The 26,940-nt window shown below is 38.6% G+C and overlaps 1 protein-coding gene across 4 annotated transcripts in view; it reads left to right on the forward strand.

The window, feature by feature from the left end:
* Positions 1 to 26,403, forward strand: part of sema4d (sema domain, immunoglobulin domain (Ig), transmembrane domain (TM) and short cytoplasmic domain, (semaphorin) 4D) — an 85,612-nt gene extending 59,209 nt beyond the window's left edge. For 3 of the 4 annotated variants that reach the window (XM_041810803.1, XM_041810802.1, XM_041810804.1), the window contains 14 exons: positions 2,896 to 3,029; positions 7,060 to 7,205; positions 7,299 to 7,361; positions 7,483 to 7,581; positions 7,673 to 7,766; positions 7,898 to 8,014; positions 8,148 to 8,299; positions 10,382 to 10,557; positions 10,695 to 10,851; positions 11,036 to 11,258; positions 12,778 to 12,890; positions 13,419 to 13,591; positions 13,811 to 13,857; positions 15,754 to 19,386. In XM_041810803.1, coding sequence (XP_041666737.1) covers positions 2,933 to 3,029; positions 7,060 to 7,205; positions 7,299 to 7,361; positions 7,483 to 7,581; positions 7,673 to 7,766; positions 7,898 to 8,014; positions 8,148 to 8,299; positions 10,382 to 10,557; positions 10,695 to 10,851; positions 11,036 to 11,258; positions 12,778 to 12,890; positions 13,419 to 13,591; positions 13,811 to 13,857; positions 15,754 to 16,763 — 2,667 coding nt within the window. In that variant the 5' untranslated portion in view covers positions 2,896 to 2,932 and the 3' untranslated portion in view covers positions 16,764 to 19,386. Of the gene's footprint in view, positions 1 to 2,895; positions 3,030 to 7,059; positions 7,206 to 7,298; positions 7,362 to 7,482; positions 7,582 to 7,672; positions 7,767 to 7,897; positions 8,015 to 8,147; positions 8,300 to 10,381; positions 10,558 to 10,694; positions 10,852 to 11,035; positions 11,259 to 12,777; positions 12,891 to 13,418; positions 13,592 to 13,810; positions 13,858 to 15,753; positions 19,387 to 19,463; positions 19,701 to 20,524; positions 20,738 to 23,159; positions 23,252 to 25,777 lie in introns of those variants that run through there. The other variant, XM_041810806.1, reaches the window with a different exon arrangement.
* Positions 26,404 to 26,940: the final 537 nt, after the last annotated feature.

A 26,940-nucleotide genomic window follows, 5' to 3' on the forward strand; every position in this document is an offset into this window, starting at 1 on the left:
GGGTTCGATCCGGTCGTGGCACTATTTTCTGCATGTCTCTCCCCGCTCTCCTCCCTGTTTCCGACTCTATCCACTGTCCTATCAAATAATAAAGGCAAAAATAAATCTTAAAAAAAAAAAAAAAACGAGCCTAAACACGTCTTACTCTGCGCTGCACTGACATTGTGAGTGAGACCATGCCATTTTATACATACATAACAATTATTAATGAATTGATCGTTAACATTTCAGATGCTTGAGTTGTCAGGTTTCTTTCAAACGCCCATCCCTAATTTCAGCTTAAGTCTTGAAAATGTATGGCATCTCTGTTCTCAAAATGTGTACTTTATTCTCACCATTTTGTCTTTCTTTGACATTGAGACTTAAATCATGAAAATGTTTTTCATCTCTATTTATGAAATTTTGACTTTATCCCCAACATTTCATCTTTACTCCCAACATTTTGACTTTTTCTTGACATTTAGATTTATCTTGATATTGTATTTCATCTCTTTCCTCGAAATTTCCACTTAATTTTCAAAATTTTGACCTTTTTTCATGTCATTTTGATGATAATCTTGAAATTACCTTGACTCCTTTTGAAATTTTTACTTTTGAAAATTTTAACTTTATTCTCAAATTGTACTTTATCCTTGAAATTTTGACTTTCCTCAAAACTTTTACTTTTTCTTGGCATTTAGACTTTCATCTTAATAATGTATTTCATCTCTATTCTCAAAATTTATTATTGATTATTTAATTATTTATTATCAACATATTGTCTTCTTTTCTTGACATTAAAAACTTAAGTCATTAAAATATATTTGCTCTATTCTATTCTTGGAATTTCTTTTTTTTTTTTTTAGATTTATTTTTGGGCCTTTTCATGCCTTTATTTGATAGAGGAAGGACAGCGGATAGATTAGGAAACAGGGAAGAGAGTGGGGAGAGACATGCGGTAAAGGGCCACAGGCCGGATTCGAACTCGGGCCCCCCGCATACACGGGTAGCACCTTAAACCACTCAACCATCTGCGCTCCCATTCTTGGAAATTTTGACTTTACTCCCAACATTTTGACGTTTTAATTGAAAATGTTTTTCATCTCTTTCCTCGAAATTTCCTCTTAATTCTCCAAATTTTGACTTTTTTCTTGTCATTTCGATGCTAATCTTGAAACTTTTTCTTGAAATTTAAACTTTTTTCTTTGCGTTAAGACTTTAAATACTTAATGTTTTTCATCTGCGTTTTGAAAATTTCTACCTTATTCTCAAAATTTTGACTTTTTTTGTTGTTGTATTTTTGACTTTATTCTTGAATTGCACAGCATTATTTTTCCCTCACCTGTGGTCCTAATCCTCTTCTGTACCAATAAGGCTCCAAGAAGCTGTAATTGATAAGAGCGTATAGATCATATTTTGCATTGTTTAGTTTCTGTTCAGTCTGAATCTGTTTAAGAAATGTCCATAACAATTTACCAGGGCAATCGGGGATATCCTCAAATTGCTTGTTTTGCATGACTAAAACCAAAACCCTTACAACAAGGTCTATAACTGTGCATACATAATCGGATGCTTTTTTGTACTTTTTAGCAAACTTAGGCTAAACCAGTGCAACTCCCATCAGCCTCAGTGATGTAAAAAAAAACAAAACTGCTCTTTAAAGTCTTATTTCTCTTCAAAAAAAAAACAAAAACTCAGACAGCTCAGTGGATGAGAGAAAAGCCATCTGCAGTTTATGAAAAAATACTTTTATTATTTTATATTTCTTTATGGTTACTTTATTTGTTATTATTATATTCTTATTTTCTTTTGAAATCCAAATCCATAAGAAGTTCATTATGTCCATGGTTCAGTTTGTCATAATCTTCTGTCTACCCAATATTCCTTTCTTTTTTCTTTTTTACCCCCAAAAAAATAAAAGCATCTCTGGTATAAAAAAAAAAAAAAAATTCAAAATAAAGTCAAAAACTTGGATGCAAAATTGAAGAATTTCAAAATGTGAAAAAGGAAGGTTCATCATTACTAATGAGAGAAATTTTGACATTGTGATTTTTTTTTTAAGTTGTTGTTGACAACCGTAAAAGTTACATGTATTAGCTATGTCAGGATACCAGAATATCACATTTCAGTTTGACCCTGGCCAAACTCAAACAATATTGTTTCATATTTTCAAACCATGGCAGTGAGATTAACAGTCTTAAGAACCCAAAGTTTGATCAATTCTTATTTTATTTATCACCAAAATTCCAAGCAAACTCCTGCAAACCTTTTTGTTCAAATATGTAGGTAAAATTTTAGTAACCACATGGATTGATGGATTAATTCTTCACATGAGTAACTGTCTCATTAAACAGATGTTATTTAAAGCTTTGGCTCTTTACTGTCAGCCATTAAAATAACAGATTATATGGATTACAAACACAGTATGACAAACCTTACTATGTAAAAGCTCAAACCAGACTGTAGTCAACATTCTTGAATGGATGAAGATTTTAGTATCTCTAAACTGATCAGACAGTAGTTTCAGTCAGTGTTCCTGCTCTTGTCATGTGGTTTGGATGTTTTTTTATTCTTGTTTTAGTCATTTTAGCCAGACAGAAGTTTTCAGTCCATGTGTAGAAACATAATCCTCACATATGTTTCTGTGATAAGAGGGGTGTCTTTCATTGATTTCATTCAAATGCCTGTGACGTAGCCCACTGACCTCCTAAGCGACACTAAAGAGGATGAATCAGCTCTGCCAGCTCTCAGTATGAGGGAAGTGGATTTGATGCCTGTCCCATTTTAGTGTCTGTGCTGCATGATAAGATCAGTCTGTGTGAGGAACTCATTCATCACCTCACTCTTGTAAGACACTTCTTTTTTTTTTTGCTTCATTAGGTTTAAGTGTGTTGCTTCTCTTTTGTCGTCTCACAGAGGAAACTTCACAGTCCCGAAGTTAGCGGAGTCTAACATGGGGTTCGGTGTGCTGGGAGTGTTTCTGGGGCTGCTCCTGGAGGTGTCCACCCACGGACCCCATGCTGTGCCTCGGACATCCTGGAGACACCAAGGTAAGGTCTAATTTGTACTTTTTTTTTCAAATAATAATAGTAGTATTTTAGACTTGACTTGGTGTTTTGAGATTGATTTAAACAGTTTTGTTTAACATTTATTTAAGTAATTGCTTATAGCAGTGTAAAGAATGTGGCCCAGTTTACCTTTATTACTGATATGTTAAATTGTTCCTTTCTTTCTAAACTTTTCCTCTAACCTCATTAAGTATGTATCATAGTTTGCTACATCTTTTACTTTACTTTCTCCATCTTTAGAGACATTGAGTCATTTCTTGTACAGTGAATGTTTCGAAACCTCTGCTGATTTAAATTGAAACTAAACTCACACCAGAGAGAAACTAAGACACTCTTTTTGGGAAGTTAGACTTTTTACCAAATGTGGGTATCTATTTTCATGACTCTGTGGTAAACTTCCTACTTGACCATTCTGTAATTTGTAATTTAGACATACAACAGATCCTAAAACTAGTTCACTTTTAAAACCACCAAGTTAAGGATAGAATGGGGAAAACCTGCTTGTAGTGTTGCTGCTTAAGTTGTCAAAATGTTCAATTCCTTGTTATTTTTTGATAACTGAAAGTTTTTTAAAAATATATCTCTGAGATATATTTTTATTAGGGTCTGACTACATCTCCCTGCAGCTACAGTAATATACAATAAGTCCACCAATGCTTCTTAATGTCTCATTTCACATTAAAAAACTCACAGGCAGCTCAGCAGACAATTATTTCTTTTTAGTCCATAACAAGTTCCTTTTTCTGTGGTTAGGTGCATGTAAAAATCTTTAGTCTACCTATAAAGCAGGTCTGTATTCAAACTGGAAAACTTTTACCCTAGGTAGAAAAATCCAAAATTACACGTATCAGTTTGAACACAAATAAAGGAAATTTTAAGTGCAATAAATAGGGTGTGATTAATCGCGATCAACTACAAAATCCTGAGATTAATCTTGATTATGAATTTTAATCTTTTTACAGCCCTAATCTGCAGTCATCAGCACCTTGTGGTATCAAATATTTCACTTTTTTGTTCTGTATTTTGTTTTCAATCCATTACGAATTCATTTTTCTGTGGCTAAGTTAATATCATAATCTTTTTTTCACACAGGTTTCTTATTTTCTTTCCAAATAAAAGCATGTTTGATCCAAACAGGAAGTGAATTATCCTTAGTTGAAGACAGTACAAAAATCCAAAATGAAACTAAAATGTTTTAATTGCAAAATAATGGGATTTTACAGTGCAACAGAAAGAGAGATAAATTGCAGTTAACTACAGAAAGTCTTAGATTAATTTAAATGTCTGACAGCCTAATTTTTTAACAAAAAGCTGCTGGAAACAAAAGATAAAGATGGCTGTCTGAATAGTAGAAACATGTTACCATCATTTTAGAGATGAAATAATGTGAAAGTAGGCCACTAAGACAGAGTTAAGAACTTCACCCAATTTTAATGCTAAGGACTTTTGTTTTTTGCTGCCATGATATATAAAACAATATTAGTACCATCTGGTTTTAATTGGTATTGTATCAAAGTTTAAAAATCAGGCAATATGACGATCTTTATTGCTGCTCATTATTTGTAATAATTTCAAATGACAGCCAGGCTGCCTTCTCTGGCGTTTTAAGGCCTTTTATAAGAGCAAGTGAATGATCTACAAGGGAAAGTAACTACAGCCCTTTTGAAATGTAAAACTACTTTTAACAATGTGGATTAGCAAGTATAAATATGTCCTCATGACTGCCTGTTTTCACCATGTTTATTGTCTTAATCAGTCATGTTTTGTGTGTAATGCAGTATGGCAACCTCTATATATATCTAATATATCTAAACTCCTTTAATATGAGCTTCACAGTAGCTCCATGACACCTGTTTCTTCATCGTATGGGAAAGGACTGTCACAGTCTCACCACAGGCTCTCAAGTTAGAGCACTTCCTGTCAGGCGGAAGTTCTGTTCGCATACTGCCATTTACATAAATAGCTCCAGTAACCGAGTCGCTCTTTGAAACCAGTACAGCTCACCCTGTAATAAAGTCAAGTATCTCCACTCGCTGGCACCACCACTGTTTCAGTCAGTCAGTGAGAGTGTTTGCTTTCATCATTGTGGCGTTTACGTCCAGACACCTGCAACCTGAACCCCAAGGAACCAGGCACAGCTATCACCAGCCAGACACAAATTCAACACTAGGTTTGTCAATAGCACAACAAATGGTACAAGAGATACACAATACAAAACTAATGTGACTTTGTTGGATGCACTGAAATGTGTGATTTTCTCAGGTTCAGCATCTTATCAAAGTAGGCTTTGGGGAGTATTATTGAAGCCTGATAGATACATCATACTGCTGATATTATTGAGTTTATACTGGCCTGTTGCATAAATAATGGCATAATTCTTGTTTTCATGTATTCACCCATTTCTTCTTTTAACTGAACATATAATACAAAATACAAAACTCATTCATCTAGGTTATCCAGAGAAGGTTGGCAGTACATAGAGCAGAGCATCAAAACTTAATGGATTTTAACCGTGAAAGCATAATTTTGAATACATTCTGAATTAAAAGGCTTTCAGTGTTGGAATTATTTGAGTGTTGACCCATTCAGTGTCAGTGCAACTTCATAGAGGGTCAATTAATCTAAGTTTCACCCACTGCCATTGCAAATCTGGGAGGGGTGGGCATAGTTTTCCCATCATGCCCTTGGGCAGAGTTTATATGTTTAGATGTAATAAAATGTTGCCTGTTGCACAGCAATCTCTTCTGGGATTCCTTTTCTCCTGTTTTTGGTGGATTATTTTTGTGATGTTAAACATTTATGCACCATGAATGAAGCTATCCACCAAGGGTAGTCCCTTCCCACCTTTGGCAGGGGACGGTCTATAGTAAAGGGTGGAGGGCTGGCTTTTAGCTCAGGGTGTATTCTAGCCCTGCATCTGACTTCATCTCCCATCTTGCTCCATCCTTGCAATAAGACACCTGACTTTGTGACAGGTGTGTAATGTGAAGTGGCAATCCCTAATAAGTGTGAAAAGTGCACTGCACTGTGTCAATACCTCAAGCAGTTGGCTCCACCAACTACAGAGAAAAATCTTTACATCATGTTTACCAACTTGTCCCTTGCAATTTCATTCTGCTGTTTGGTTGTAAATAGGTTAACCCTCAGAGACCAACGTTGTCATAAACAACACAAAGGGATTGTTTATGACAATGCCCTAACAGTTGCTGTTCTAGCAAGCCTGGAACTTGAGTGACTTTCTGGGGTCCTTAAAGATTAAAACCCCACTAGTAACTCAGAAACTAAACGTCTTTTTATCCACTTTTTAATGCATTTTCAATCATTTCCTCCTCTAGCTTGGTATTAGCCACCATGTAGCATTCCCAAAACAGTTCTCACATGGGCTGTGACAAGCAATGGCAGGCTGTTCTGTCATCATGTCATGGTTTGCAAACAGAGCATGTGCAAACGCTTAGTAACTAGAGAAGAGTGCCTGAGTGGCTCAAAATGGAGAGAAAAACAGAAAGACAGCCTGAGATGTGGCCCTCTGTGTCAATGCAGACAGGAACTGCTTTGAGTAAGGGTTCATGATCAGCCAATATAAAAAAGTGCATAGACTTTTTTTTGTAAATATGTGAATATTTAGTAGAGGTTTTGTCACAGATTTTTTTTTTTCACTTTTTGGTCCCTAATAGATGGGAGACCAAGTTTGTGTAATAAAGTCTAAGTCATTATTGTTTATTGTGTTTAATATAAAAACATTTTTGAGTGTTTATTTCTGTTTAGTTTTTTGTTTTTTATAGTCCTATAACTTTTTAAAATTCAAGCGACATCACTGCAGCAAAAATACTCTTGAAGCCCAGATTGTCATGAAAATAGGGATGTTAAGAGCTTGACTGTGCACCACAGGGCTGATACTTTATAAGCTTTTTAAGATAATTAGTCCAGGCAAGACAAAATGGATTAAAAATAGCTCAGGGCTCAGAGGGTTAAATGACTAAAGTAACACAACGTAATGTTTTTTTGTATTCAGATTTGGATCTGATGGAGTTTTCTGAACCTGGGATCTTCAACTACTCCACGTTGCTGCTGAATGAGAAAAAAGATGCGCTGTTTGTGGGAGCCAGGGAGGCCATCTTTGAGCTCAGCAAGAGGAATGTGACAGTCAAAACAAACAAGGTGAAGAAATTTGGACTAGAAATTTGTGAATATTGAAGAAAAATACCTTACTTCAAACACTCATATTTATTTTGTTTTTTGTTCAATTTTCAGGTTCAGTGGAAAGTTGCCGAAAACCCAATGATGATGTGCACTCTGAAAGGAAAATCCAAAGAGGTTAGCTTAACTGTTGACATGCTGTTATGCCCATCATTTCATTGAACTAAGGCTTCTAAATCCCCAGTCTTCAGTAAAGATTTTTATTCTTTTTAATGACTTTATGGTATTTTGATTTCAGCGAGATTGCCTAAACTACATCCGAGTGCTTCAAGTTGTGGACAGCGAGCGACTGTATGTCTGCGGCACTCACGCCTTTCAACCTCAATGTGACTACTTGGTAGGTTTTTATATCTCACTTCACTAATAAAAATGATTTTATAATCACTGAAATCTTTAGAGAAAAGTTTAACCATTCTCTTTTCTTCTAGCACCTTTCTAACTTTTCCCTGGATGGTCGACCTGAAGACGGCAGGGGGAAGTGCTCATTTGACCCCTCACAAAGCTTCACCACCGTCATGGTTGGTGAGTCGATGCCAGTTTTATCTGAAGAGCTCCTTTGGTGCCGAGCCCTGGGGCAAAATGCAAAATAATCCCCAATAATCTCTGGTTTTTGGGAGGTCATAAAGTGCTGTTTTTTTCTGCTTCCCTGTCAGATGGAGAGCTGTACTCGGGGACAGCTTATAACTTCTTAGGCAGTGAACCGATTATCTCCAGATACTCTCCATCACAGTCCCTGCTGAGGACAGAGTACTCCACTTCATGGCTTAATGGTGGGTTATTACAATTTATCAAGTGACATATTGTTACAATCTAAACATTGTCATGAGAGGGTCTAAATCTCATAATACACTACAATGAGGCTTTTATAACAGCAGTCCAATCATTCTTCCTTTTTCCTTGCAGAGCCCAGTTTTGTTTTTGCTGATGTGATCAAAGAGGGCAGAAATCGAGTGGATGGGGAGGACGATAAAATCTACTATTTCTTCACTGAGGTGTCGGTGGAGTACGAATTCTTTGGCAAGCTGCTCATCCCCAGGGTGGCGCGTGTCTGTAAGGTCAGTACACGTCAGGAACCATCTGCACATCTCAGCAGTCTCCCTCTTTGTGTTCCTGTTGTCTGTGTGAGCGCAGGTCTTCCTGTGAGTCAGCTCCTTTCTCCTTTGTCTTGCGTGGCTCTTTTCCTGACCTAGCTTCTCACATGGTTCACATTTACCACCGTTTGTTAGTTATGGTAGCAATGGTGTCTTAAAGATGGAAGTCCACAGTTGTAGAGTAGAAGAAAAAAAGCAAAACTGATGACACATGTCACCTTTTTTATTGTGACATTCACAAAATCTCACCAAAAATAACGGGGTTAATAATTGAAAGATGGAAGTTGAAGATCTTCATGTATTACAGTAAAATTTTTCTTTTAATTTGTATGGAGCAATGCTAGCAAGCTAGCCCAGGCAAACAATTTGAGCTGATTTCATACCTGATAATCAATCATCCGGCAAACATCCTCCTAATTGGCAGTCCATTAAAGCTGCAAGATTTCCAGTCTCTCCTCTGCTCTCCATCCGTACTGTGCTTTGCTTTAATCTTCACCACCACCCCAGTATGCACCTTCAGGCTTCAACACAGTGCTAAGTCATCATTCCTCAAATTCTGCATGCAAAATGAAACTGCAAGGAATGAAAAGGTTAGAGTCTTAGACTATATTTTGCTGCTGCAGTAAGCATTTCAACTCTGACATACAATGTCTGACTAAGCTGACATTGGAGGATTCCCTTTGCTCTCAAGAGGTTACTCAGTAACAGGAATGCACAATTAATCAGTTTCATTGCAAAAATCGGAATTTATTGCAGTGAAAGTTAACTTAATGCTTTCTCAGAAACAATGTTCACTGTTTACCCATTGATTGGGGTCTGGGTGTAATGGACATGCTAAGTCAGATGTAGCTCATGCTAGCTATCAGCTACTCTCACATTATTTTCTGCACATTAAAACAACTCTTTTTAAAATTTATTTTTAATGTAGTTAAATTTAGATTGGACAGATTCCATGTCTGAACTCTGAACAAGGCTGTAGTTATGGGTGTGGTTTAATTGGCTGCAAGCTGGTAAACAATGGCTGCCACTTGTGAAGCAATTAGCTCAGATGTAGCTATAGCAGCAGTTTTATCCTCATCAGCCCACATTTCTTTATTAAAAGAGAAAAGAACCACACTGAAAGATTTTGTTGGTGGAAAATTGTATTTTGTCTCTCTCCTCCCAACCAACTTTTGCATGAGTGTGCTTCACCAACTGGCTTCACTGATAGATAATGTTAGTGGCTACTTGTTGAGCTCATGCTATCTAGTTAAGTCACTGAGGCTTCACATTCCCAATCTGTCAAAAATTGAGAGATGTAGCTAATATGCCCTCTTTCGTATTTATTTATGGCCCATTATATATATCTTTATTGAACTGTGATAAAATGTTGCATTTTTCCCATTGTGCAGGCCGTTTACAAAGTCAGAAATGCTGAAATAGCTTTGTCAGTAACTATAATGAAAATTATGTTCTTAAAAAGCCATGAGCCCACTGCTCTACAGGACTGAATTCCTCAAAAATGTTGTAAAAAAGCTTTGAACTCACTGAATTGTTACTGCAATAATCCCTAGATGCAGTCAGTTTACTTTTTTCTGCCTTAAACTTTCCAAATCTAGAAAGAAAATATAAATTGTAAACATGCCCATAAAGAAATTAAGTTGTAGTGTTTGCAGCTATTGCTTTCAGCCTTGGCGACACAACAATAAGACAGAGCAGGCAGTATGCAGCATTAGAGACAAAAATCAGGACATAGAAGCATCCAGAAAGCATTGTACAACCACTCCCTGCTGCTTGTTGGGTTTATTGCTTTGAGAGATTCTTAACAACTGGAGACTTCTTAGACAGCTGTTTTTATTAACAGTACTTTATAATCCAAACTTTTTTATAGAGATAGAAAGAAAATAATGCCTAGACAGACTGAAACAATAATCTTATATGTCCTTCTTCATCCCCAGTAGAAATTACATACATTCACGCTCTGCTGATGCCTCTTCTATCCTCACATCTTCTTCCTTCTGCCTCTCCTCCCATCAACTAACCTGCTGATGTGTGATTTTCCCACAGGGTGACCTGGGAGGTCAGCGCACTCTGCAGAAGAAATGGACATCTTTCCTGAAAGCCAAGCTGGTCTGCTCCATGCCTGAGCTTAACTTTGTCTTCAACGTTGTACATGATGTCTTCATTCTGAAGGGGGCAGACGTGAAAGACACGGTCATCTACGGCGTCTTTACCTCCCAGTGGTCAGTGATGTGACTGGATCTTCAATAGGGGCTCACTAGGGGTCAGAAAAATAGAACTGGGCATTTTGAGGCTCTCCATTGACTTCTCTCCCCTCCCCCTCCTCTGTCCCGTCTCAATTATCATTCCTGTTCCCCAGGGGTAATGTGGGTCTGTCAGCAGTGTGTGCGTACAACATGACAGCTGTGGAGGAGGTCTTCTCCAAGGGCAAGTACATGCAGAAAGCCACAGTGGAGCAGTCCCACACCAAGTGGGTTCGATATAACGGCATCACTCCGTCACCACGCCCTGGAGCAGTGAGTACATTTGTATCTCGGTCAATTTTGTGCAGATTTTTGTGCAACTTGTTGTTTTTTAGTTGAAGTGATTTAAATAATGAATTGGAAGAAGTCCATTCAACATTAGATGACACCAGACACACAGAGGATTTAAACTCTTAAATAAAATATGCTGCTTTTGTCTGTCCTTCCCCGTCACCAGTGTATAAACAATCAGATGCGACAGCAGAACATCAGCACCTCTCTCCACCTGCCAGACAAAACCCTTCAGTTTGTAAAAGACCACCCACTGCTGGAGGATCCCGTCTTGCCCATCGGGAATGGGCCTCGCCTCATCACCAAAGATGTCAACTACACTCAGATCGTCGTGGAGAGGGTCCGTGCTCTCGATAAGAACATTTATGATGTCATCTTCACTGGAACAGGTAGGGCAACACAGGAAAGGATGTCCTCATCCTGTTTATTAGTCTCTGATGTTAACAAAAGTGCCTGAATATTTAAATATGTTCAGCTTTGGAAACATTTAAGAGACAACTGCAAAAATAATATTTGCAGTTGTACTAATCACAGCTTTGTGTATGGTTTCTCCCAACTCTATGACGTCCAATTAAAATAGTCTTTTCTAGTGCTTTTATTTGCAGAAAAAAAACTATGATTAAAAAAACTGAACTACAGTCTGATGGTGATTTGTGACAATAGATGCTGTGGCAGCCTCTGTGGTTGACAATTTCCTAGAAATCCTTAAAGAAGATATAAAACATCAAGCCCAATGACCTTAACCTTTGACCTTCAAAATCTAATCTGTTCATCCTCAAACTAGAGTAGGCATTTGTGCAAAGTTGGAGTTGGAGTTTTGCCAATATTACAAAATAATTTTAGCATGTAAGGAATGATGATGAATAAAGAAAAAGACTTCAGCTGAATCAAGTCTGTTGGTCCAGCCTAGAACTCCACTATTTAAGTTGTACAGCCAATATTTTAAGTTGATATAGGCAGATTTTTATTACCAAATAGCAGTTGAAATTTTCTCATCTGCCAATGCTGATAATTAACTTTTTAAAACTAATATCTGCCAATGCCAATATCATACCAACAATAATGTGAATGTCTTGCACAAAGTCTAAAGAAAATCCCCCAAAGTTTCCGTGGCATAGCGCTTTCACAAGCAAGAGATGATCATGTGGCCTTGGCATTTGAACTATGACCTCTTATCAGTTCATCTTTTAGAGTGGACATTTGTGCAAAGTTTGAAGAAAATCCCTCAAGTTGATCTTGAGATAGGACTTTAACAAGAATGATCTAGGTAGACGATCCGAAAACATAATGCCTCTGACCTCAGCTATCACAGATGCAGAGGCATTAAAGGGAACATATTATGCAAAATATACTTTTTCAGGCTTTTTTAGAAAAAATATGTGCCCCTGGCCTGTCTACAGTCCCCTCAAGTACCAGAAAAAATTCATTCCCTTCCCCCCCTCTTACTCCACCTTTCAGAAAATGCGTGCTAAAACAAGCCATTCTCAGAATTTCCCTTCATGACTCATGTGGGGAGTTAGCACCACCGCCAGGTTTGGTTGTCCCTCCCCGGTTGGAAGAAAGTTCCACCCTTCTTTCCTGATCTTCCTCTCAGCTGCCAGCTGAGATGCTGGATAGCTCAGTGGGTCACCCTGCTGACTTTGGCCTGTGAGATTGATGGTTCCAATTCCAGTCAGGTCCTTAACTTTGGATAAAAATGTCTGTAACATTGTAACATCAGGAGTGCCACATCCATTTCCTTAGAGGGGTGTGGTCAGGGGTGGGGTCAGACAGCTAATTACCATTTAAAGCCACAGACACAGAAACAGCTTATTCTGAGAAGGGCAGAAACAGAGTGCTCTTTAGACATGCAAAAATCTAAGTTTAATTTTTAACATTGATGACTAATTGGCATGCTTTCCTCTTCAGATAAGGGGCTCCTCCACAAGTCTGTGGCCATTGACGGAGAGGTGCATATTGTGGAGGAAATTCAGCTCCTGAAGAACTCAGAGTCTATAAAGAACCTGCTGCTGTCCTCTAAGGTCAGTGACTTCTCTTTAACTGTATGCAAGAGGCATAAATGTGATACCAGTCAGCCAACATACACTTTTACTGGCAGCTTGTTTATGTGTTTGTTTACTACAATAAACTGAGAGAAAATGCCTCACCTAAGCAAAACTAACAATATTAACACTTGCTTGGGCTAATTTTACCTAAATTTGCAAGTGTGTTTGAACTTTTTTGCACTTAATTCTGACATGCAAACTTTTCTGTGATAAGGTTCACAGAGGGAAGTTGCCAAAAAGATCTGTGACAGTTTAAAGCCAAACCAGCAGTTTTTAAAATCAGATGAGACTGCAAGTTTATCTTTCCTGTGGTGTGTTAGTGGTCGTCTGGAGAAAGCAGTGTTGCTGATTTTATGTTTTTGGTTTTTTTTGGGGTTTTTTTTTTTTACAGGGTTTGTTTTTGTGACATTTGAACCTCTTTAATTCCACATTGTTCCCTAAATTACAGCTCAAAAAGGTGAACTCTGTGCACTCTTCACATAAACACCCTTCTTGCTTCCACAGACACGCTCCCTGTACGCTGGGTCAGACTCAGGTGTGGTCCAGTCCCCCACAGCCTTCTGCAGCAGGTATCTGTTCTGTGATGACTGTATCCTGGCTCGAGACCCATACTGTGCCTGGGACCCTCACAGCGCTGCCTGTGTCAACATCTTTGAGGTTCCCAGCCAAAGGCTTCGGTAAATTATCTTTAAGCCAGAGTGACAGCACTTACCCTCGCTATCACCCCACTATCTTTTTTTTTTTTTGTGCCAGTACTCTGCTCATGCATTTTCAAACACGAAAGCACCACGAAGAGACACCTCCACAAGTACTCAATCCAGTCTGACCTGCTTTACAGTCCAGAAAGATTTCCTCGTTCAGTGTTTTATATAATTACTCTTGTTTCTTTTTCTTAGGAGGTTAATCCAGAGCCTGAATGGTGATGCAGACAGGTGTCCTTCAGGTAAGCAGCAACATGCTCATATCTGGCCTGATAAAGATGTTTGATAACATGTAGAGAGAGGAAAACTGGGTTATCTTTTACGTTTTTTACAATATTGCGCTGTGATAAAGCAGACAGCTGGAGCCGGACTGATGTCAGAGGTTGACTAAAGTTCAGTCAGCTTTTTCAAAACCATCACAAACTAGGACCATTGCTTTTAACCCTGACAGTGACATGAAGTCATAAATTCGCTTTCCAAATGATAAAAAGGAAATGAGCCGATGCAAAAGAATTAATTGATCCCTTTTTGGCTTATTTTGCTGTTTTTATTGTGTGTAAGTCTCCCTTGACTCTTTGGGGATATTCTTTTATTTTAAGGTTGGTTTAGGGCGTTGATGCAGTAGCAATAAAATGACAAGATGATGCTGTAGCAGTCGATCTTGCCTCTGGGTAATAATGTGCAGTTTTGAAGCATGGGCTACTTTTTTGTTTTAAACTAACAGGCTTGAGCAGACAGTAAATTGTGCAAAAACCTTGCCTGAATCTTTAGATTGTGCAACCAGGCCAACAGGCAGGTTATGATGTCTTGCCCTGCAATTAAAGAGGGGAAAACTTACAAACTGATGGTCAATAGGGATTGTTTTCAATAAGAGGTTTGCAGAGGGTGCAGGGAAGGCAGACTGAATTATTAAAAATGAAAAATAACATTTAACAACATTTACATTGCTGTTTAGCAGGGCTACATTTGCCTCTGACTGTGCTGAGGGTGTACTTACCAGAGCGCCCTCTGCTTGACAAACTTGATAATGACACAGTTTCTATCTCACCTCAAGAAATGCTTCTGGCTTTAATTGTAACAGAGAAGATATTGAAACGCCAACACCGTTAACCTCCAACTCAGTCCAGATTTATTAATAAAGCACATGTTTACTATGAAAAATAAAAATCATAGAAGCACAATAAAACACAAGGCTAGTATAAAAGCAATTGGACATAAGAAATTTTAAATAAATACTTTAGAAAAAGACAGTTTTTAACATGTGTAGGCAGAGCCTTAGGTCACCCCTGAGCTTCAACTTTGACCTCAGGACCATCAGTAGCAATTCGCGACTGATCGAAGGATTAGAGTGTCAGTGATAAAATACGAGGTTTTAGGTTATCATGTCAGTACTTAAAATTTTTTCTTCAATCCTAAAAAAATACTCAAGCAAAAAGAGGCTGAAAAGAGGGAAATGTGCTCATTTTTGCATTAACCAGTTAAAAGATGAGTCATCATTCTGAATAAGATGTAAACAATTTAGAAAAGCTTGGCTAGCAGCAAAATAAAGTGCATTACGATGATAAAGATGTGTGATTTTAAAAGTATGTATAATTTGTCATAATTATCATTACTTCATTACTTTTTGATACCATGTGTTACTTCATGATTCAGTTGCTGTTTTAATAATGTATAATAATGAACAGTTTGATATGACAGAGCAGTTTGATTGGACAGGAGCAGTCCATTATTGAGCTAAATTACAATTTCACTGCAACATTGATGGTGAGTATCATGTCGTGGTTTAAATGCAGTTTATTTAAATTACAGGTAATTATGTTTAATGTAACTGGATGACTTGAAAGAGTTTGGCTGCAGCCTTGTGCATATGATAGCATTACAGCAGTGCTAATATTCAGGACAGAATCACTCCCTTCTGTGTGATTTTACTTGAGTATGATGTATTCTGATACATATCACCCTGGATTTTACAGATTTCGGTTTTCATCCCCAAAGGCTGCATATAAAATCTTGTTTTTGTCCGTTTCCAGTGACTGCCTTCTTCCTGACAGTGATTTTAAGCATGATACACTTGACCCCTGATGATACATGAATTTAGCTGCTCTTAGTAATGATCGTCTCTCTGTTTTGCCCTCTAGTGTCTGGTCGATCTCTGAAGGACTACCAGAGTGTGGCAGTGAAACCCGGGAGCTCTGCCGAGTTGCCATGCCTCGTTCATTCCAACCTTGCCCAGGTGATCTGGAAATTCAACAGCTCTGTTCTCACCGAGGCGTCCCGCTTCCACTTCATCGGAGAAAACAGCCTCCTTATTTACAGCGTGGCTCCTGAGGATCAAGGTCACTACGAGTGCTGGTCAGTGGAATGGGCTCCTGCCGCTGGGAAAAACTTCACCCGCCTCCTGGCTGCATACGTCCTCAGTCTGGACCTCCCACCCAGACCCCCTCTCCAGGCAGGTCATGTGACTACCACCCTCGGCAGTGAGGAGTCATCGAGCACACATGCAGCTGAAGGTAATGGTCAAACAGACAGAGCCCCACTAACGTCAGCCCTCGCCCCTCCCAGCTTCACATCCCCAGTCCAACTCACCTCCCCTCCCCAGACTGACTCATCACTAACCCCGCCCCCCAGCAGCACAATCAAGCTCCAGCCAAAGCAGCACCTTCCCCACAGCTCCAATGCCCCCCGCCCGGACAGCTTGGACCCAGCCGCTGAATATCTAGAGCACAACAACAGCACGGCCCTCCTCCTTCTCTTCCTCCTCTTCTTTCTCCTCTTCCTGGCTGCTCTGGCGTACAACTGCTACATGCAGTACCTCCCAGCGCCCTGCCTGCGCTTTCGGGCTGCCCTGCTGGGCAGCCACAAGAACGCTCATCAGCCCGAGTACCTCTCCTGTGAGGCGGGGCTTATGGAGGCTTCTGCAACCGACAAAATAAACATGACTGAGCAGCCCACGCAGAACGGCAGCCAGACTTCACAAAATCTGCGGGCGCTACGTGACACTGGGTACGAGACGGAGCCAGAGTGCGGCAACGGTCAAATCCCATCTCACAGCTTTGGAGGAGACAGCACATCTCAGGAGAAACCCTTCGATGTGGACTGTGAATCTCAGCCAATTCAGTTTGCAGATGCAGATGAACCTTACTGCTAGCCTCATGTCTGTTCCTCTTAGCACACAGACTGTTTGAACGGGGGCACAGTTTCGCTGCACCTTCACACAACTTATTACTTAAAGGTTTCCTCTATGTAAAAGCATGTTTAGTGAAGTTAATTCCTGCTGTCTGGTTTAGAGCTGACATAAGAGAACAAAATCTGTTTGACAGAAGCTGCAACCTCTTAGCCGAGTCCAGCGAGAAAAGCTATTTCTTAAATTCCAAATTGGAAACATTGTTTACCAAATTGGTAAGTTACCCTGATGTTTTCCAAATTGGAGTCATTTTTTTGTACAGCATGAGTGACAAAAATAAGCTTTTGCTTTTTCTTTTTTTTTTTCTTTTTTTTTTAAGCAATGTGTTGGCTTTTGGACTTGAGTAAATGCTTCAACATTATTTTCTCAGGGAAGATTTGCTCACATTAGCCTGGCTTTGTTGTGCAGTTTCTCCAATCTGAAGCATCTGATATGTGGGTCTTAAAGCAACAGTATGTAACTTCTACATCGACATAGAAGCTTTGAAGTGAATCTACCAATATGGCGGTAGTATGTTACCTGGAAGTGGGCTACAGATCTCTAGCAAAAATTTCACAGCTTTGCAGGACTAGTTCAAATCTATTTCAACTATCATTTAATAATGTTGGCACATATCCACAGCCTACAAACATCCTAACAACAGTTGAATACACATAAACACACTCCACATGCATACAGTTTGTATACAACGGGCTGTAGACTCTAGCAGAGTCGTATTTGCACAAAGTCTAATGTATTATTACTGTTCATGGACATGCTTCTTTGGCTTCTTAAACTACTTTTGCTGGCTTAGCACCCTCTGTCAGCAAAGGCACATTATCTTAAGCAGAGGATATATTTGCTATTAAATACATGAACCTGGGAACATCATCACTTCCATGCATCCTCAGTTTTAGTTTGATGCACCGGCTGTACAGGTCCTCAAAAATGGGACTAGGATACAATATAAAATATGCACATGTAAGATAAATGCAGTGAAGAGGCCGAGCAGCAGAGACAAAAATGGGGGTCCGTCTGCAGTCCATACATTTTTGATGGCCACTCTAGCAGACTCTTCATCTGAGACCGTTTGCTGTATGACAGATTTCCAGTTTAATTCAACTTTATCCATAAGCAAAGTCTGGCAGGTGATAAAAAAAGAAAAAAAGGTAAGAGGTCTAATCTGGGATTAGATTATGCAAAAATCAGTTTTAGAAGTAGTTAAACCAACAGTGACTCGATTTAGCTAATGTGAGCTTTAGCAAACATAGCTGAAGTTAACATAGCTAACATACCAACACAGCTTACATAGATGCTTTGCAAGCTTAGCTTTAGCTAAATTGCTACATTAGCAATGTAGCCCTGTTATCTATATCTAAATTAGCCTTTGCAATTTTGAGCCTTAGCAGATGTAGACAGTTAACTTAGCCACAAAGATAGCATTGATACATAGCTTAGCTGCTCTGTGAGCTTAGCTTTAACTCTGTCAGCTATGTTACGTAGCTTACGCAGCTAGCGGAGCTCTGTAAGCTACACTGGCTGTGTTGGTATCCTAACCCTTACCTTAACCCTGACCCCAAACCATAAATGGAAATTTAATCTGATTTTATTTTGAAAGTTTTAGCATGTATTTCCATTCTGAGATATTCGGGCGTCTCAGATGAACGGGTGTAAGAGTGGCCATCAGTAACGATGCAGCCTGACAGATAAAATAAGGGTATATCACAAAGGTATTTCTGTCTTTTGTAACATCCATATCTACAAAAAGTCGACTGAAAGACACCAGATAAAATGGTTATTAATTAAACCAATACACCAGGAGCGGTACATCCATGCACTGGTGAAAACAAAGAGCAAACATTCTGACCACCAGCTATCAGTCTGAGTGGATCTGATGTTAATTTTACTGATTTTAGTGTCAGTTCTGATGTCAGAATTATATTAACCTCCTTCAGTGTCACCATTTTTGCAGTTTACATCCCACACATCAGGTAGTTGTATAAAACATCAACTCTGTTGTGCCCTCTAGTGGTATTCTCCAGTAACACGCAACTGTATGTTCAAGAATGTCCATGATGCAGCCAGATCCAACATTTATCTCCAACCAAAAGGGGAGGCCTAGAAGCACTGTTTTATAACAGTGCAGTTACTCAGAGACCTATGGTGCACCAAACGGAGTCACTACATATTGTTGCTTTAATCTCAGCCAGTGAGAATGAGGCAGATCTGAAGGTCAGAAAAAGACGAGGACAAGTTTGCATAGAAGAGTAAAGCTGGAATAAATCAACCACTGTCTTGTATAGAGCTGTCTGTATTCTATGTTTCCTGACATGTTTGATTCTCCTATCTATTAACCCTTTACTAGCCCCCCTCCCATCTGTGGTCTTGAATAGTATGACATGATGCTTGACTTTATCAGTCATCTCTAAGGCAGCCCTGAAACAATCTGAAGTTATTCCTATTTGTAAAGAAGTGTTAGGACCATATTATTTAAAGATGAGTCACAGCTGTGGTAATATCTTTTTGTCTATGGTGTAAGTAGCTCTTCATTCTTTTATTTTATTGTATTTATTGCAGCAGATTCAGGCTTCATTCATTAGTCTCCACTCTTTCTGTACTGCATGTCTTCTCTGGTGTCTTTCTTCCCTCAACACTCTCTTTTTTCCATCACTCCCTCCCTCACAGCCTCCTCTCCTGTCGACACTTCACCTTCCCTGCCCTCCTCTTCTGGAAGTAGCACCCCCTCTGACCTCCCTTCCTCCACTTCTTCTTCTTCTTCTTCCACCTCTACTTCCTCCTCCGCTAAGCACCACAATGTGGAGGCTCGGGAGGCAGAGGTGAGGCTGTTGCCCCCCCTGCTGAAGGACCAGGCCTGGGGGGTTCACGCCCAGGAGGCCTTCCTGCTCTTCTGCCTGGCCCTGGGTGAGTGGTGCCTGTGACACTGACTCAACGCCATCTTTTTCTCATGCTCGATTTGGAACCCTTTTTTTTAACCCTTTCCTTCCTTCTGTGCCACCCATTCCCTCATGTTTTTCCACCTTGCATGTTCTCAACAAACTAACCAGGGTACTGTGTTTTTGGTTTTCTTTCAAACAAGCCTGCTCTGACTTGTGGAGATTGGTCTGTCTCCATGTTTTGGTGTGTCAGTGTTTGGTGAGTCAATGTTTTTAAAACTGAGATTAAACTGTTGAACTCTGTCTCAATGATCTGGTTCTCAATCCAGACCTATATAGTGTAAATTAAAGGTACAGTTCTGTGTATTATATTGTACAGCAGCACCCTGACTTGAAAATGTACATTTAGAGATGGATCCTTTCCTCCAAAAAAATTATACAACCCTCAAATGTCTCACAACTCGGTACTTTATCTGGTTATTTTTTGTGCCTGTAAACAAGTGTAAATATATTTGTACATATGAAAATACAGCTGAAAGATGTACATAATTCTAGGGAACATTTTGAGACTGTTATTATTGGTAGGGAGGCTAAATAAATCTTGTCAAATGTTTTCAACACTGGCTTCTTTTCTTCAATATTTTTCTCATCTTTGTGTAAAAATACAGAAGAAAAATCTGCATGAAAAAAAGCTTTTTTAGCTGCAGATTGTATCGATTCTCTGTAAATGACACATCAGTGATGGATTTACTGGAAGGCAAGTATTCCCATTCTTCCTCCTGTAGGTCTCAGTGGAGTGTGAGTGACAGGAAACTTAACAGGTCAAACATGAGGTCCGATTCTGTCCCCCAGGTCCCAGTGACGTCCACATTCACTGGTTAATAAACGGCCACACTCCAGACACGCCCATCATGGAGTACCGCCGCCCGCTGAGTCAGAGAGAGGTGCTAGTGAGCAGCTGGCTCCAGGAGGGTCCGCTGATCAAGGACGCTCGTTACCACTGTGTCGCCGAGGCCAGCACAGGAAATGACATGTCTGAGGTGGACCTCCACCTTACTATTGGAGGTATCTGCACCTGGCAGTGTGTGGATTATGGTGTGGAAAAATGTACTTTGTCGTTATAATGCGTTTCTTTTTTTTTTTAAAAAAACATGGTTCCAAAAGGCACACTTGTGTATGGACTCACAGGAATGCAAAAATAAAAAAAAAATGTTAAAAGTTGAAATAAATTGAATAAAAAGAGATTAAGTCTATTTGGGGAAGAATTGGGGAATGGTTAAAAAAAAATCCAGTAAGTTATTTTTTTTTTAAGTGACATTTTGAGGAAAAGAGAAATTTATGAATCCACAAGGAAATTCTAGAGATAAATTTTAAAGTGTTTTTAAATAATAATAAATTTTTATGTGAACCTGTTTATAAATATTTCAATTAATTTGATTTACAGTTATACAGTAAACATGATTTACTGTCTATACTATCTTTTGTAATAGTTATAACTATATATAAGCTATTTATTTTTTGATGAGTATTTACTTTTTCTTACAGTTTTTTTTTTAAATATTTTCTTAAGAACCTAGCAGTCAGCCAAATATTTTTGTAATATTTGTTTCTTTTATCATGAATCTTCTTTTGTTGTAATTTAATTCTAACTCTAATGACAATTTACTTAATTATTTTTGCACTATTATAAATTTTTTTGCACTCCTATTACTCACCTTTGAAATTTCTTGTTTCTCCTTATATTTTCATATTTGTATTTATAACTAATGATTTGACTATTTTCATGATTTTAATCTTTATTTTTCATTTTTGTATTTAATGTTTATTTTTACACTTTGTTTTTCATTTTTTTGCACTTAAATGACTCCATATTTAAGAACAGTCCCCATAAAAAGTATTTTTTTCACCTTAGAGTTTTAACTCACTTATTTAGTTATAAATCAATCGTGGTCTAAATAATTTGGCTTTTTTGACAAAAAAAAAATGCAAAAACCCTCTTTAATGTCACAGTGAAAACAGACTTCTTCAAAGTAACCTCAATTTGAAAAATCAAACATATAAATGAAAAATAAAATTCATGACTGGGAAGATATTCAGTCATCTGGACACTGCCATTTTTCTCAGTTCTTCTTTCCAAAACTGTTCAAGCTTTATCAGGTTGAACAGGGATCGGACATGAACAGACCTTTTTATGTTGAGCCACAAATTCTCTACTGGATGCAGGTCTGGGCTTTGAGTCGACCACTCCAGAACATTCACCTTGTTGCTGAGCCATTTTTTTGAAGCTTTCATTGTATGCTTCAAGTCATGGTTTTGCTGGAAAATAAATCTTTTCCTGAGCTGTAGTTCTCTTGCAGACTGAATAAGATTGTTCTCCAGGATTTTTTTGTGTTTTGCTGCTTATTTTACCTTCTATCTTTACAAGCCTTCTAGGGCCATCTGCCGAGAAGCACCCCTGCAGCATGATGCTACCACCCCTGTGCTTCACAGTGGGGATGGTGTGTTTGTGGTGATGTGCAGCGTTTGGTGTCTGCCAAACAACGCTTCTTGTCTGATGGCAAAAAAGCACCATTTTGATCTCATCAAACCAAAGAACTTTCTTCCTCTTGACCATGGAGTCTCCCACATTCCTTTTGTTGAGATTGAAAATGCGTTTTCTTCAGCAGTGGCTTTCTCTTGGCCACTCTCCCATTAAAGCTTTGACTGGTGAAGAACCTAGTCATAGGTGTCTCGTTGGCTTCTCTCTCTAGTCTCCTTCTTGCACAGCCACTCAGTTTGAGAGGATGGCCTGATGAAGAGATTAACATGTGCCATACTCCTTCATTTCTTGATGATGGATTTAACTGAACTCTGGGAGATGTTCAGCACCTTTGAAATGTTTTTATATCCATCCCCTGACTTATACTTTTCGAAACCTTTTCTCTGAGATGCTTGGAGTGTTCTTTTGTCTTCATGGTGTAATGGTAGCCAGGAATATAGACTAACTAATCAGTGACTGGACCTTCCAGATGCAGGTGTCTTTATACTACAGTTACTTGAGACAGATTCACTGCACTCAGGGGATCCCTGTTTCACTAATTGTGAGACTATTAGCAGCAACTGGCTGGACCTCTGTTAAATTAGGTCAGTCATTTTTTTTTAAAGTAGCATTACTTTGTAGAAATCTATTTTCACTTTGATATTTACTGGAAGAGGTTTTGGGGTATTTTTCCTTTCTTAATGCCAAATTATGTAGACCATAATTAATTTCTAAAAAATCAATATAAGGGTAAAACATCCAATGGGGTGAATACTTTCATATACATTGAAGCGTATATCTTTTTAATAGTTGTGCATAAACATGTTCCCTTTTTTGTTGCAGCATTTTATTCATTTTTAATTCATATTAAATAGTTACCTTTTTATGCAGACTTTCCTTTCTTTTTGCACTCTCATGACTCCATACTTGTGACAGCTGATCTCCATAAAAGATGTTGTTATCCAACAGATGAGGAGAGTATTCCATCCAGGGATTTGAACCAGTGGAGAAATGCGCTCACAGAGCATGAGCAGCTACTAAAGAGATGGGAAAGAGCCTGGGTACGTCGACGTTTTTGCATATGCATTTGTCCTGACCTTGTTGAAGTTGCTGTGCTGTGTGCTGCCTGGGTTTACTTATTCTGCATGTTTGACTGGCTGATTTAAGTATTTTTTTCTCAGAAGCACAAAAGGAAGCGCTTAACCAGGTGTCAGTGAATAGTTCAAGGATACTGAGCAGATTTTCTGCTTGGGGAAATAATCTTACAGGTACTGTTTATTTTAGTGCTTTTCACAGTCTGAAGTGCTGTATTTAATTGAATCTCCACCGTTTTCTGCTTCTTTTATGTTAACCACCTTAGCCTTCTCACTTAACAGCATTACAGTTAACTAAATTTTCTGTTTCACATGATCTATTAACCACACTCATGTAATTTGCACGTAACAAACATGTATGCAACTTTACAAGGGTTTCCAGAGGACTCTTAAAATACATGCACAATTCTAGATGTAGTGTCTCATTGAAGGAAAGCCAAACAAAAACATTCAGATTCTGTTTTTGTTGAATTTAAAGCTTTCTTTTGAACATTAAAGCTCCTGTGGGGAGTTTTTAGCTGGTCATGAAACAGGCTAAAATTACAACTGATGGCTCTATGTGACCTGGAAAAGTAATCAAGACTATCAGGGACATGATTGATTATTGCTTTGTGGTGAATCTGATTGCCTATAATTTGTGCCGGGAGGTAGATGTCAGTCAAAGTGAGTTATGCTGCAGAAATTGACATATTTTCCACAGCTTAGTCTCACTGTGAGTGATACAATTTGCTTTATAAAATAAAGAAGGAGGGATTAGTATCATAGAGCTTTACTCATAGTCATAGACAACAGTATTGGCACCCCTGGAATTTTTCCAGAAAATACACCATTTCTCACAGAAATTGTTGCAGTTACAAATGATTTTGGTATACATGTGTTTATTGCCTTTATGTGTAGGTGCTGGCAATCTAGAAATCACACCTGAAGCCAGTTAGAATGTCTAAAAGTTGACTCAGCCTTTTTGTTGTATGCCTGTGTGTGTCACAGCAAGCATGGAGAAGAGAAAGAAGAGTCCAGAATTCTCTGAGGACTTAGGAAGCAAAATTGTGGAAAAATATGAACATTCTCAAGGTTTCAAGACCATCTCCAGAGATCCTGAAATTCCTTTGTCCACTGTGTGTAATATAATCAAGAAGTTTACAACCATGGAACTGTGGCTAATCTCCCTGGACGTGGACAAAAGAGAACAACCGACAAAATAATGCAACGCAGGATAGTTGGAATGGTGGATAAACATCCTCAGTCAACTTCCACACAAATTCAGGCTGTCCTGCAGACTCAGGGTGCAAAAGTGTCAGCTCGGACCATACATGGTCACCTGAATGAGATAAAGCGCTATGGCAGGAGACTGAGGAGAACCCCACTGCTGACAAAGAGACATAAAAAAGCCAGACTGGAGTTTGCAAAAATGTACCTGAGTAAGCTTCAATCATTCTGGGAGAACATTTTGTGGACAGATGAGACTAAGGTAGAGCTTTTTGGAAAAGCATGTCATTCTACTGTTTACAGAAAACAGAATGAGGCCTACAAAGAAAAGAACACAGTACCTACAGTCAAACATGGTGGAGGTTTAAGGATGTTTTTGGGTTATTTTGCTGCCTCTGGCACTGGGTGCCTTGACTGTCTGCAAGGAATCATGAAATCTGGAGACTATCAAAAAATTTTGGGCCAAAATGTAGGGCCTAGTGTCAGAAAGCTGGGTCTGCGTCAGAGGTCATGAGTGTTCCAGCAGGACAATGACCCCAAAAATAAAAAAAGCACCAAGAAATGGTTGGAGACAAAGAGCTGGAGAGTTCTGAAGTGGCCTGCAATGAGTCCAGATCTAAACACCATTTGAACACCTATGAAGAGATCTCAAAACTGCTGTTGCAAGAAGCACCCTTCAAATCTGAGAGATGTGGAGCAGTTTGCAAAAGAAGAGTGGTCCAGAATTCCAGTTGAGAGGTGTGAGAAGCTTGTTGGTGGTTATAGGAAGTGATTGGTTTCTGTTATTTTTTTCTGAGGTTGTGCAACCAAATATTAAGTTGAGGGTGCCAGTAATTTTGTCTGGCCCATTTTTTGAGTTTTGTGTAAAATTATGTCAATTTTGTCTTTTTTCTTCTTTTTTTTTTGTGTTGCTCCAATGCACATACAGGCAATAAACACATGTATACCAAAAACATTTGTAATTGCAACAATTTCTGGGAGACATGGTGTATTTTCTGGAAAAATTCCAGGGGTGCCAATACTTTCGTCCATGACTGTACATACAAAACACTATCAGCAAAGAGATAAGAGGCACTACTGTGACCAAAGGGGGCGCCAAAGTTGACAGAAACTAAAAGTTTACAGGAGCTTTAAGTTGACCTGTAAAACTTAGAAGTTTCCACTAGACTCAGTTTCAACCTTTTGGTCCATTTTATTTAAAGTAATGAGAAATTGAAAGTTTTGGCAGCCATTTTTCAACAGATTCTCCTCCATGTCTACAGTCCATCTCTGCATTTCCCTTCACAGGAAAGCTGTGATGGCCACTGAGCTCGTGAAGGCATCATGAGTTCCTCAAGTGTGCTGAATCGGGTTTGATCCTCGGCCCAGGTGGACCTCACCTTTGACACATTAACTGATAATATATGATGTCACAGTGTCACCTTTTACTTGAGACCTTAATGGACTGCGCAGCTACACATTTCGTCTGCAGGAGCTCACCTGGTCGTGATGATGATGATGATGATGGGACTCCTAAAACTTGAGGAGAGAAAGCTCATCTCTTGCCTCATTCTGAGGGCCCGTGGGTTGCTTTTCTACTGAATGTGCTTTTGTTTTTATTTATCTTGATGTAAATAAACATCCTGAAAGCAGTGTTTGTATGGAACAATAAGTTGCATTGTATTTTAAAAGCACCAATCTGTGATTGTAGGTGGCGCAGTATCTGCTAAACCTCAGATATATTTATTTTCCAGATGGTTCTTAGTAAAGGAAGTTGGGCCCTAAAGTTGAGATACTCCTACACGAGGTAGAACAAAGCACAACCAGATTTTTTCCTAACTTTCAAGTCTTGCCTATGAAATTATGGTTGTATAAAACATATTTTGCTGCCAATTTACTTTTCTGTGTTTTTTTTTATTTATCTTAAATAAATAGATAAATGTGTAAAATGAGTGCTACTGCCATATTGTCTGTATCAATGGAAATCCAGCTCAAATGACCTTATTAGTTTTGACTGGATTAGTTATTGGTAATACGATTTAATCAATACAGTTCTCTTGTTTAACACACTTAAACACACATAAAATGTTGGCAAACATTAAAAATTGAGGCAAAAATTCAATTTACCCTTTTATTTATTTTATAAATCAGTCATGGTCTTTATAATTTGGCTTTTTTTTTTGACAAAAAAGGGCAAAAAAAAAAAAAAAGCCTTAATGTGAAAGTGAAAATAGATTTATACAAAGTAATATACAAATATGTAGAATATGTGATTGCATAAATATTCACCCCTTTTAAAGTAACTGTCCTAATTCATCAGAGGTCCAGCCTGTTGGTGCTAGTAGTCTCATAATGAGTAAAATGGGGATCACCTGAGTGCAGTGAATGTGTTTCATTGTGATTGTAGTATAAATAGACACCTGTGAAGGCCCAGTCACTTGTTAATCAGTATTCATGACTACCATTACACC

Source organism: Cheilinus undulatus, linkage group 17 (genome assembly GCF_018320785.1).
Source record: "Cheilinus undulatus linkage group 17, ASM1832078v1, whole genome shotgun sequence".
Taxonomy (NCBI): domain Eukaryota; kingdom Metazoa; phylum Chordata; class Actinopteri; order Labriformes; family Labridae; genus Cheilinus; species Cheilinus undulatus.